Source organism: Myotis myotis, unplaced genomic scaffold (assembly GCF_014108235.1).
Source record: "Myotis myotis isolate mMyoMyo1 unplaced genomic scaffold, mMyoMyo1.p scaffold_m19_p_40, whole genome shotgun sequence".
Lineage (NCBI taxonomy): Eukaryota > Metazoa > Chordata > Mammalia > Chiroptera > Vespertilionidae > Myotis > Myotis myotis.
In genome coordinates, this window is record NW_023416347.1 from 537966 (window position 1) to 550960 (window position 12995).

General features: G+C 49.1%; 1 protein-coding gene across 6 annotated transcripts in view; it reads right to left on the reverse strand.

Annotated features, from left to right (window-relative positions):
* The window catches only part of HOMER2 (homer scaffold protein 2), a 67537-nt gene that overhangs the window by 30369 nt on the left and 24173 nt on the right, over nt 1–12995 (reverse strand). For 5 of the 6 annotated variants that reach the window (XM_036306315.1, XM_036306316.1, XM_036306317.1 and 2 more), the window contains exon 2: nt 1052–1208. The exons of the other annotated variant lie outside the window; for it this stretch is intronic. In XM_036306315.1, coding sequence (XP_036162208.1) covers nt 1052–1208 — 157 coding nt within the window. The remainder of the gene's footprint in view (nt 1–1051; nt 1209–12995) is intronic. 6 annotated transcript variants of the gene reach the window in all.

Genomic DNA, 12995 nt, shown 5'->3' on the forward strand with positions numbered 1-12995 from the left:
AGACAAATATCACATGATCTCACTCATTTGTGGAACCGAATGAACAAAATGAACTGACCAACAAAATAAGATCCGAAGCAGGGAGGGATGGAATAGACTGACAGGTCGGGTTGGGGACGAGACGAGATAAACCAAAGAACTTCTATACCTACATATATAGCCCATGGACACGGAAATAAAGACCTGGGGGTTGGCTGGGAGGAGGAGGGGGAAAGAGGGAAGGAAATGGGGGATATCGGTAATAGTATCAACAATAAACAATATATTTAAAAAAAGAGCTATAAAGTGTTAATATATTACTTCCAGGAATCCATCCTAAGGAAATGTCCAAAAGAAAGCAGTACGTCTGTTCAATGATCAAATGAGGACACTGGTTGCATGAAGATGCTCATTATAAGTAGTAAAAAACTGGAAGCCACTTAAATATCTAACCATAAAGGGAGAGATTAAGGACATTATAGAGCGTTGGTGGAATGATTACATGGGCATCGAAATTCGAGTTATAAAGACAAGTGGTAACAGGGAAATCTTTTTTCTTCATTTGCCGTAATTTTAAATGAGAGAAAAAAAAAAGCAGGATATGTGATTATAAGACATTATCACAATAACACCTGTGTGAAGGTGGCAGGATTTGGGGTGCATCCTTTCCCTCCACTTTCCAAATCCATCACCTAGCTTTCGATCAGCGGTTCTCAACCTGTGGGTCGCGACCCCTTGGGGGGGGTCGAACGACCCTTTCACAGGGGTCGCCTAAGACCATCCGAAAACACATATATAATTACATATTGTTTTTGTGATGAATCACTATGCTTTAATTATGTTCAATTTGTAACCATGAAAATACATCCTGCCTATCAGATATTTACATGACGATTCATAACAGTAGCAACATGACAGTTATGCAGTAGCCACGAAAATAACTTTATGGTTGGGGGTCACCACAACATGAGGAACTGTATGAAAGGGTCGCGGCATGAGGAAGGTTGAGAACCACTGCTTTAGGTGAAACATACGTGACTGTGAATGTTAAAATCGGCCGGCGGGTTGGTACCTTGGCTCCATCCACACTGATGATCCGATAGCTGTTCCTGATGACATCGTAGAAGTAGGAGACGGTGACAGCCTGCTTGCTCGCAGGCACCCAGTTCTTCTTGGTGTTGGGGTCAATCTGGAAGACGTGCGCGCGTGTGGTGAATATGGGCTGTTCTCTGCAAGACGAGAGACGGGCGCGTGAATTGATGGCGCGTGACTTTATGTATAATTTATTATTTATAAGCCACTACTGTTCCCCAAGATTTTAATCGCTTATAGGGAAAGATACATATGCATGAGGACAATTAAAATAAGAAAAGGGAAGAGAGGGGAGAGACATCAGAGAAGTAGTTACGGGAACCTAACACCCAGGGGCTGTGGGGCAACTGGCATAATAATCCATTTGCTTAAAATGCAACTCCTTGTCCAGTGAGAGTTTTTGCATCCCGCCAACTGTCCTATTTTTTTTTTTTTTCCTGACATCCTGTTGGCATTTTTAGGAATTTGCATCAATTTATTGTGGGAGATTCTGCAATAATGGTTAGGATTTTGCTAACTATTTGTAACCTCATATTCTATTTCTGTTAAGTACTTCTCAAATCCAAAGCATTTTGTGAATGATGCGTTCATTCATAATGGTCCAAGCCTTTAAGTTTTATGTTTCCAACTTATGAACCCTTTGAGTTTTATGTAAAATTCATCAAATCTTTCTCTTTGGCTATTCTTGCCTCTACATTGCTGCTTTTTCATTCCACACACCTGTCAATTCTTCCTGTGATTGTTAACTGTTAAGCACATTATCTATTTTTCTGTTGAGTGGAGAATTAGTTAGACCTTGACAAGGAGCATTAAGAGAGAAGGCAGATGTATAAAAATTGTAATAGATTTCACTGTTTCATATTTTAAATTTCTATTTACAAAGTAACAAAATGAAACAGACTCACTACAAAATACTTATCTTTGGAAAAAAGGATCTTCAGGCAAACTGGCTCAAAAAATCCTTTTAAGTGTTGAAAATAAGATAAAATAGGGGGGGAGTGCGGGGCGGGGGGGGGGGGGGGGAAGGGGAGTGCAGGGGAGGGATTGCCACCAGAACGTAAAAACCATCCCATCCTTCATGAAAATGCTACTGAGTTCATAAGTCCTCGTTAGAGGTAAAACTTAAATCCAACGGTAACTTAGACAAATTAAGTTTTTAAATCCTTACAATGTCAAAAGAGATGACATAAAAGGGCACCCAAAGGGAGACAAAAAACATCAAAAGGGAAAAGGGAAGCGCTCTGGTCTCCAGATGGAGTGGTTTTAGGCAAAGCGGCCTCTGAAGCGTGGTGACTAGGAGGCTGGTTACTGGGAACGAAGCTCTTTCTAAGGAAACTTTCCCAGGAGAGCCAGGCGCCCTCTGCGCATCCTGCAAGGGGCCCTGAACCCCACCAGGAATATGGGCGGCATCCACCACCCGCGGGTGCAGAGAAACGCAGGGCCCGTTGTTGGCATGACCGTTCTCCTCGTGCCCCCTCAACGCAGCTGCTTTGCGAGGCCTGCTTTCCAGAGCGCGGGGACCAGCGTTCCTCGCCCCTGGATCTTTCTTTCCAGGTCCTGGGAGCAGGAGAAGTGCCTCTGGGAATGTGGACCGCCAACAGCCACTGAGTGCACCCACCCACTCAACCCTAACCCGACACCCTCCGGCACAGGCTGAGCACTGCAGACACAAGGGGAATATTCCCCCTGCAGCTGCCGCAGCTGCTCCGGGGGCAGCCTGGGGGGCGCGTGCGCATGAACACAGCCCTCCCAGCCCAGCCCACGTGGGCAAGCTGACATCTGGGGGCCCAGCTGTGCTGCTGCCGGCACAGGCAGCGTATTTTGCTACTCGTCTAAGTTCCCCACCACAGAGGAAAACGCTTGATCACGTGGGATTCTCCGGCACAAGGGAGAGGAGGGGGCGGTGGGAAGGGGTTTTTAAAGGACTGAATTGTGCTAAAACCCTGCCTCCCTTGTGCAGAGCACTAACAAGTCCCCCCCTAGAAGGATGGGGCTTCCAGACCTTCCCTCGTGCCCTCCACACCCAGGGGGAGAGATCGGGTCTGGGTTGCAGCACCTTAGACCTCCGAAGGCAATTAGCTGGGGCACTTCAACTACAAATACGAGTGTCCCGGCCCCAGCCTCGCCCCCAGGGACCTGGCTCTCCAGGGCAGGGGCCTGAATAGCTTATTCTTCACAGGACTTCCAGGAGGTTTTTATCCTCAGAGAAGCTGGGGAGACCCTCACACTAGACAGTATCAGAAGATCTAGAAAATAATGGAAGAAGTGACAGATACAGCCAGCATCTCTCCTCCAGAATGGCACGGCTGACTGTGAATGGCACAGGGTAACTCTAGAATGTCCTCCCACAGCCCCCGGGGGGACAACGGTGGGACCAATAACAGGGTCTTTGGGTGCGAAGGATGGGGGTGGGGGGACAGGGGAGGCAGAGGTGCTCTGGTCAGGATAAAGGGCAGCTTGGGGGGCCAAGCAGTGAACCTTCCTCAAACAGTCCATGTCCCTGAAGCCCACAGGAGCGAGCAAGCGAAGAAAGCAAAGCAGAGAGGGACAGAGGAGAAGGGACAGGGAGACAAGAAAAGACGGCAGGGCTTTCTGATCAGGGACAAGCGAACTCAGCAAGTCTGTCTGGCATGATTCTGGCCGAGGTGAGCATGCAGACAAGAAGGGCCCATCTTGCCCTGGCTGGTTTGGCTTAGTGCAGCGGTTCTCAACCTTCTGGCCCTTCAAATACAGTTCATGTTGTGACCCAGCCATAAAATTATTTTCGTGGCTACTTCATCACTGTCATGTTGCTGCTGTGATGAATCGTCATGTAAATATCTGATATGCAGGATGATGGTCTCAGGCGACCCCTTCGAAAGGGTCGTTCCACCCCCAAAGGGGTCGCGACCCACAGGTTGGGAACCGCTGGCTCAGTGGCTAAAGCATCGACCTGTGGACTGAAGGGTCCGGGTTTGATTCCAGTCAAGGGCACAGGCCCCGGGCTGTGGGCTCCATTCCCAGTGGGGGGCGTGCAGGAGGCAGCCGATCAATGATTCTCTCATCATTGATGTTTCCATCTCTCTCTCCCTCTCCCTTCTTCTCTGAAATCAATAAAAATATATTTAAAAAATAAAAAATTAAAAAAAGAAGGGCTCATCTCCAAATCTGCCTGCTCAGCTCTGGGGGGGACCTGATGGGTTGCCCTCGGGACCCCAGCCAGAAACGCCATTTCTTGGGAGGGCACAGCTGACCGCATGATCGGTGGCCGCAGCCCTGGTCACCGTGGCCAGGCCTCTGCAGGGACAGTGGCTGCTGCCGGGTGGAGAGAGGCACCGAGACCTGGGGGGGGGAGCGGCAGGGACTCCCGCCGGCCCCATCATCGGGAGTGGGGGCGGCACCATGGCGGTGCCCCTCAGTCCTCAGCACCTACACAGCCAGCCTGGCAGCAGCTCCGTGCCCAGGAAACTACCCACAGGGCTGGGATTTCCACACGCAGGACCAAGTCTGAAGCCACCGGGATGTTCTATTTCAGTCTTCTGAAATTCAAAAAACCGGATGGTGTTTAAAGAAAAGGCCCCAAATACACAATGATAAAAAGAAAAGCCAGCAGCTAATATTTACTGACGATGCAGCATTCTGCCAGGCTTTACAGGTGATCTCTCACTCGGGGTCCCAGTGATCCTAAGGGGAAGCCGTACAGCTGCGGAGAGGCCAGGACCCGGCTTGGGTGACACAGGGAGTGAGGGGCAGGTGGGCAGATCTGAGATTTTGAAGTCGGTGCAAGTGGCCTGGACAGCGTCCCTCTTAAGCATTATGCTGTTCTCTCTCCCTAAAATAAGGGTCTGTACCTGGCAGCTTCTTCTTTTTTTTTTTTTTTAAATATATTTTTATTGATTTCAGAGAGGAAGGGAGAGGGAGAGAGAGACAGAAACATCAATGATGAGAGGGAATCACTGATTGGCTGCCTCCTGCACACCCCCTACCGGAGGATCGAGCCTGCAACCAGGGCATGTGCCCTTGGCCAGAATCGAGTCTGGGACACTTCAGTCTACAGGCGGACGCTCTATCCACTGAGCCAAACCGGTTAGGGCCTGGCAGCTTCTGATGTGTCTCCCAATGATCCCACCTCCTTGTACTCACCTCATGTACCCCCCCGCCCACCCCCCGAGCAGGGGTAGGACCTGTGATTTGCTTTGAACCAAAAGAATATGGCAAAGGAGATGGGATGTCCCTGTATAAGCAAGTTACGTAGGACGGTGACTTCTGTCTTGCTAGCAAAGTCTCTCCATAGGGTCTCTCTCGCTGGCGTTGATGAAGCCAGCTGCCAGGGTGGGCAGGCCCACGTGGCAGGCACGAGGGTGGCCTCCAGCCAACAGCCAGAGTGGAACTGAGGCCCTTCATCTAAAACCACTCGAGTCCTAGCCGGTTTGGCTCTGTGGCTAGAGAGCCTCAGCCTGCAGCCTGAAGGGTCCCGGGTTCAATTCCAGTCAAGGGCATGTACCTCGGTTGCAAGCACCTGGTTGGTGGTACATACAGGAGGCAACCAATCGATGTGTCTCTCGCACATCGGTGTTTTTCTCTGTCTCTTCCTCTTCCTTCCACTCTCTCTAAAAATCAATGGAAAAAATATCCTCGGGTGAGGATTAAAAAGATAAAAATGAAAATAAAACCAGCCGAAACCGGTTTGGCTCAGTGGATAGAGCGTCGGCCTGTGGACTGAAAGGTCCCAGGTTCGATTCCGGTCAAGGGCATGTACCTTGGTTGCGGGCACATCCCCAGTAGGAGATGTGCAGGAGGCAGCTGATCGATGTTTCTCTCTCATCGATGTTTCTAACTCTCTATCTCTCTCCCTTTCTCTCTGTAAAAAATCAATAAAATATATTTAAAAAAAAAAAAAAGAAAAGAAAACCATTCGACGGCTGGAATTGTGCCAGCAACCGCTTGGAAGCTTAGCAGTGGGTCTCTCCACAGCTGAGCCTTCAGCTGAGACCCCAGCCCTGGATAACAACCTGATGACGCCTTCTAAGAGACTCCGAAGCCAAGGACCCAGCTAAGCCATGCGTGGACGCCTGGCCTGCGGAAAAGTGCTTTCCCTGAAGCTGCTAAGTTTGTGGCAGCTCATTACACAGCAATAGATGACTAAGACGTGGACCTTCATAGAAGTTAATAATACACCAAGCAGGTTATATACATTCTCACTTAATCCTCCAACAGGGCTGTGAGTGGGTGGCCTCATCCACATTGAAAACTAGGGTCACAATGGCTTCAGGCAACCTGAACACACCTCTACATCGTCACGGGCGAAATCAGAGCTCTCCACAAAACTCACCACCAAATTCAGGAAAGCAGACCCCATCTCTGACAGGGCACCCTGCCTCACCCGAGAAAGGAGAAGAGATGGAACTAGGACACAGACGTCAGCTCCCGTACGTGTGCAAATCGGTATAAATAGAAAAATCCAAGAGAAGCAGAACTCTCCGACCCAGGAGGCCACCTCTCCCGCCCAGCCCGGGAAAGCTGGAGAGAGTGCGCGTCTGAGAACAGAGACCCCCTTCACACCCGATTTATCCTCCTCCCTTTGCTGTTCGAGGCTCAGGGAGTCTGTTTCAAATAGACTCCCATTCCCCCTTCGGCGCTTTAAATAGAAGGCAGATGTTTCCGGATGGCGACGTGTTTGCAGGCAGACAATATAACCGACTGTTCCCAGTCTTTTTAGAGCTGAATAAACACCAATTGCTGCTCACTGAACACATTTTGGAACCTGACAGTAATTGTCCTCAAGAATAATTAGACACTCTGTGCAAAAACACGTATGTTTGGAATATGAAAAACACTGGGCAGAGGGACCGCTCTGGCTTAGCCCAAATTCTGGCTCCACGTGAAATGATTCTTCAAAGAACCGGCGTGACTACTTTTTCAAGAAAAATAATGTGTTAATTTCTAAGGACCCCTCACTTGGGATGCTCAGCTCCAGACTTTGTCTGCTATGCACCTGTAAAAGCTCACGATTCTTACTATTCCTACTTCTACTTGGTTTGAATTAAAACAAATCATTCATAAATTTTACAGCCATTTAGACAGTGCTCCCAAGTCGCCTAAGATGCCCTCGGTAGTGTATCTGCCTTGAGTCTTTTTTTTTTAAATATATTTTATTAATTTTTTACAGAGAGGAAGGGAGAGAGATAGAGAGCTAGAAACATCGATGAGAGAGAAACATCAATCAGCTGCCTCCTGCACACTCCCCGCTGGGGATGTGCCCACAACCAAGGCACATGCCCTTGACCGGAATCAAACCTGGGACCCTTCAGTCCGCAGGCCGATGCTCTATCCACTGAGCCAAACCGGTTTCGGCCTGCCTTGAGTCTTGAACACCTCCCACTCCCACCGTCGTTCGCACAGCGCCCAGCGGAAGGGCTCCCCCGGCCCCGATGGGGGAGGCACTGCCCACCCGGCTGCCAAGGCTTTGGGGCCTCCATCCCCAGCTCCAGGTGCATCAGGAGGACCCCCAGGCCCCTGACCACCTGGTCCTGCCCCCTCGCCAGATGCGTTCTGCTGCTCTCCTCCTGGCACTTCCACCTCACCTGCGTTTCCACATGACCATGCACATGCCCTCCACTGGGCCTGGAACGTCCTTCCCCCTTGGTTGGTCAGAGAGTTGCTATTAGTCCTTCAAGTCCTGCCATACCACCTTGGGACACCTGATTTGTGGTCTGAGGACACAGGCCCTGCACTGAGCCCCTGTCACAAAGCACCAAAAGCATGGGCTCACCTGGCTCCTCCACCCTCTCTCTAGATCAGTGGTCCCCAACCTTTCTTTGGCCACGCTCCACCTAAGCATCTCTGAAACCCTGATGCCCCTCCTGGGACATATAATTCTCATTATTCAAAAAGTGAGCTCCTATTCCCATGGAAGAAGCCTCAAAGGCCATGAACGTGGTCTAAACAAGCTTCCAAAGAACATGGCATCCATGAGAGAGAAAGATAAAAGAATGAAAGGATAGTGGAAGGACTCAGGAAAAATCACTAAGAAATTGTTAAAAAAGAATAATAATATAAAGTGATATGAAAAAAATAGCAAATAGTTTCAAAACATAATAGGGAGCTGAAATGCATACATATGTCACAATATATATTTATAGACTGTATAGGAGGTCCCTAGAACCATAAGAAATGCAAAAAATTTACTGTTGCCCTAACCGGTTTGGCTCAGTGGATAGAGCGTCGGCCTGCGGACCCAAGGGTCCCAGGTTCGATTCCGGTCAAGGGCATGTACCTTGGTTGCGGGCACATCCCCAGTAGGGGGTGTGCAGGACGCAGCTGATCGATGTTTCTCTCTCATCGATGTTTCTAACTCTCTATCCCTCTCCCTTCCTCTCTGTAAAAAATCAATAAAATATATTTTTAAAAAATTTACTGTTAATAACTCATTCTCGAATCGCCTCCCTTCAAAATCAAATTGGCCCCCCTGTGGGGCGTGTGCCCCATGTTGGGAACCGCTGGTCTAGATTGTCAGCAGGCCCCTGTGCTGGCAGGGTCAAATCCCCACATCCTAGGACGGAGAGCTGGAGAAAAAGGAGACCTGAACACAAGGTTCTTCTAGCACATTCTTCTGTGCCAAGGATCTCACTCATGAACATAGTGTGGTTCTACAGTCATACAAACGCCCATAATAAAGTTACTGTTGGTTATACATAGCATCACACATCCAGAACAGCCAAGAAAATCAAGTGAAAAAAGTGAATATGAATAATAAAATTCAGTAACATTGCCAGGTGTAAAATTACTAATAAAAAAAATCTATCAGCTGCCCTGGCTGGTGTGGCTCAGTGGATAGAGCGTCGGCCTGTGGACGGAAGGGTCCCCGGTTCGATTCCGGCCAGGGGCATGTGCTGGGGTTGCGGGCTCGATCCTCCCCAGTGGGGGGCGTGCAGGAGGCAGCCAATCAATGATTCTCTCTCATCATGGATGTTTCTATCTCTCTCTCCCTCTCCCTTCCTCTCTGAAATCAATAAAAATATACTTTAAAAAAATCTATCAGCAAACTTGAAGATCTCTTATAAAGCCCAACCACCGTAAGGGTAGCAACGCCGCTGCTCCTCATAGTCCCATGGCGCTTTGGAGCCCTTAGTAATTACGCAGTAGCACTGTTCCACCAGCTGGCTTATTAATATTGCACTGAAGGTTTTTTTAAAATAAAAAAATAAAATAAAATTGATAGCCTTCTGATATATGCAAACAACCAGATAGAGAGAAAAAAATGGTTTTTTAAAAATCCCATTTGCAATAGTAACTAAAAAGAGATACAATTTCTAGGAATCTATTAAAGAATTAGGCAAGCCCTGGCTGGTGTTGCTCAACGGTTAGAGCGTTGCCCTATGCACCGAAGGGTAGCAGGTTTGATTCCTGGTCAGAGCACATACCTAGGTTTCGGGTTTGATCCCTGGTGGGGGCACATGTGTGAGGCAACCGATCCATGTATAGCTCTCTTTCTCTCCCTCTCCCTCCCTTCTTCTCTCTCTAGAATTAATGAAAAATATATTCTTGGGTGAGGATAAAAAAGAATTATGCGAGATCTATATTAAAAAATAAATATAATTTCTAAGGCATGCAAAAGAAAACTTTAGTAAATAATACATATCCTGTTTTTATTTTTTAATATGTTTTTATTGATTTCAGAGAGGAAGGGAGAGGAAGAGATTAAAAACATCAATGATGACAGAGAATCATTCATCAGCTGCCCCCTGCATGTCCCTTACTAGGGATCAAGCCCGCAACCTGAGCATGTGCCCTGAGCAGGCATCGAACCATGACCTCCTGGTTTGTAAGCTGACACTCAACCACTGAGCCACACCAGCTGGGCAACAGGGTTATTTTTAGAACTAGACCTGGGGAAAACTTGCTATGAAAGATAGCCAAGAAAATTCTTTAAATGAAGAGCAATGAGGGGTTTGGCCATATCAGATATTGATACCTAATCTAATAAAAGAGAAACATGCAAATTGACCATATCTCTGCTACACCCACAAGCCACGCTCACAAGCCAATCAGGAGTGAACATGCAAATTAACCCAACTAAGATGGAGGCAGCCACGGAGCTGGAGTGAGCAGGAGGCTTGGGTTGCCCCCGGCAATGGAGGAAGTCAAGCTTCCCACCTGCCCTGCTGGCCCTGAGCTCTGCTCAAGGCTACAAAGTTTCAATTATAGAAGATAAATAAATCCCAGATACCTGCTTCCAGCCTGCCGCCATGGTCAGCCTGAAAACGGCCATCAGCCCCTCACCCAGGCTGGCCAGGCACCCCAGCGGGACCCCCACCCTTATCCAGGACACCCTTTAGGGCAAACCAGCCAGCCCCCACCCATGCACCAGGCCTCTATCCTATATAATAAAAGGGTAATATGTAAATTGACCCTAACAGCAGAACAACTGGGAATGACTAGTCACTATGACACACACTGACCACCAGGGGGCAGACGCTCAATGCAGGAGCTGCCCCCTGGTGGTCAGTGCGCTCATGGCTGGCGGGCTCATGGCTGACAAGCACAGTGGCGGCAGTGGCGGGAGCCTCTCCTGCCTCCGCAGCAGTGCTAAGGAGAGGCAAGCCAAGGGGTAAGGAGCAGCGAGCAGGCAGGTGGTAAGGAGCGAGGGGTCCTGGACTGTGAGAGAGCGCAAGCTGGGCTGAGGGACACCCCTCCCCACCAGTGCACCAATTTTGTGCATCAGGCCTCTAGTATTATAATAAAGTTGCAACAAATTGAAACAAGGAGGTATTAGCAAATGAATAGACAGATTAATATTACAGAATAGAGTGCAGAAATGGAAGTTCAAGGAATTAAGTATGTGATACAGGTGGCACTACCCATCAGTAGAGACACAGAAATCATTCCACAAACCCTAGTGCAGCCGTGGGTTAGCCACGCCCCGGGGTTAGCCACGCCCAGGGGAAAACCTGCACCTTTTGGACCTGATCCAGTCTGTTTTCCTGCCAGGTCTGAATGCCTCCAAGTGGGTCACAACAGACCCGTTCGTTCTGTTAAAGTTACCGTCACCTGCCCCAAACCGCCCAGCTGAATGAACCTGACAAATGAGAGGTCTCAGATAGGTTACATTTGTCACAAATCCGCCTCCTCCACAGACGGGGGATTCCCTTTCTGGGTCACATTTACATCAGGGAATGGAATGAGGCAAGTGCCCCTGATGGATGCTGATGGGCTTCCTCAATGGCACTACTTCGATCCTGGAGGGCTGTGCAGTGTTCAGGCGCCTCCAGCACACACTCTCCTGGGGGTCTCCCATGATGTGGGTTTAACTAGGTTCCGGGACTGCTTCCCAGGCTCAGGGCTGCCCCCGAGGGGCCGTCGGCCCATTCCCGTGTGCTTCGGAAAAGCGTGCGGACTCCGAAAGGGGTGGTATGGTAGGTCCGGAGCAATGGGTGAGGATCCCGACAGGACGGGGAGAGGCAGGTTCAGAAAAGCAAAGCCAGGCCCTAGCTGGTTTGGCTCAATGGATAGAGCATCGGCCTGCGGACTGAGGAGCCCCGGGTTCGATTCTGGTCAAGGGCACATGCCAGGGGTTGTAGGCTCAATCCCTAGTAGGGGGCCTGCAGGAGGCAGCCGATCAACGATTCTCTGTTATCACTGATGTTTCTATCTCTCTCTTCCTCTCCCTTCCTCTCTGAAATCAATAAAAATATGTTTATATTAAAAAAAAAAAAAAGCAAGGCAAAGCCAGGATGGAAGACAAACATCTGCATGGGACGAAGTGGGGAGCATCTCTGAAGATGAAGGATAGGTAAACAGATTCCAGGAGGACGAGACCAAGGACAGGATCCCCACCCCACACACCCCCAGCTCAGAGCCCAGCCAATGTGCAGGGTTTGGCAGCTGAGGTGGAAGTGACTGCAGATGCAAGAGGTGTACTCAGGGACCATGGAGAGCCCTATGTGGCTACAGGGGGGCCCCGGCAGGAAGTGAGGCCCAAGGGTGGGGCGAAGTGGATAGCCCTGGACTCGGTTGTTGTTTTTAAGTCTCCACCTGACAATATTTTTCCATTGATTTTTAGAGAGAGTAGAAGAGAGAGGGAAAGACAGAGAGAAACATCGATGTGAGAGAAACACATCAATTGGTTGCCTCCTGCAGGAGCCCTGACCAGGGCCCGGGCCAGGGAGGAGCCTGCAACCGAGAGGGTGAGGATCCAGTCTAATCTGAGTGCCCTTGACTAGAATCGAACCCAGAACCTTTCGGTCCGCAGGCGACAGACACTCTGTCCACTGAGCCAAACCGGCTAGGGCTGGCCCTGGACTCTGAATGCCATGCTAAGGAAATCAGTATTTGTCTTGGGGGCCCCCATCTCCCAACTGTGCGCCATGGGACATTTATGTCAGAGCTGTTTTCTCTTCCATATATATCCCTATGCATATAATGTTAAAAGCACTTGGACAGCTGTTCTCATCATTATGTGATATCGCCTTTAAGAAACTGTATTCTCGCCCTGACCAGTTTGGCTCAGTGGATAGAGTGTCGGCCTGTGGACTCAAGGGTCCCGGGTTTGATTCCGGTCAAGGGCATGTACCTCGGTTGCGGCCACATCCCCAGTAGGGAGTGTGCAGGAGGCAGCTGATCGATGTTTCTCTCTCATCGATGTTTCTAACTCTCTATCCCTCTCCCTTCCTCTCTGTAAAAAATCAATAAAATATTTTTTTTTTTTAAAAAAGAAACTGTATTCTCTACCCAAGGCTGCGAGAGATCACGTGGGAGCCGGGCGATGCACTAACATCTGTCATGTGAACCACACACGGGGCTGTGACCTGCCCTGACAAACTAGCCATGGCATCAACAGGCACCTTCAGGCCACAACGTTTTGTCTATGGAAGATATCTTATCTTAGGATCTCAACATATATTCGTGATTTTATTCCACATATGGTATATTGCACATGTATGTAC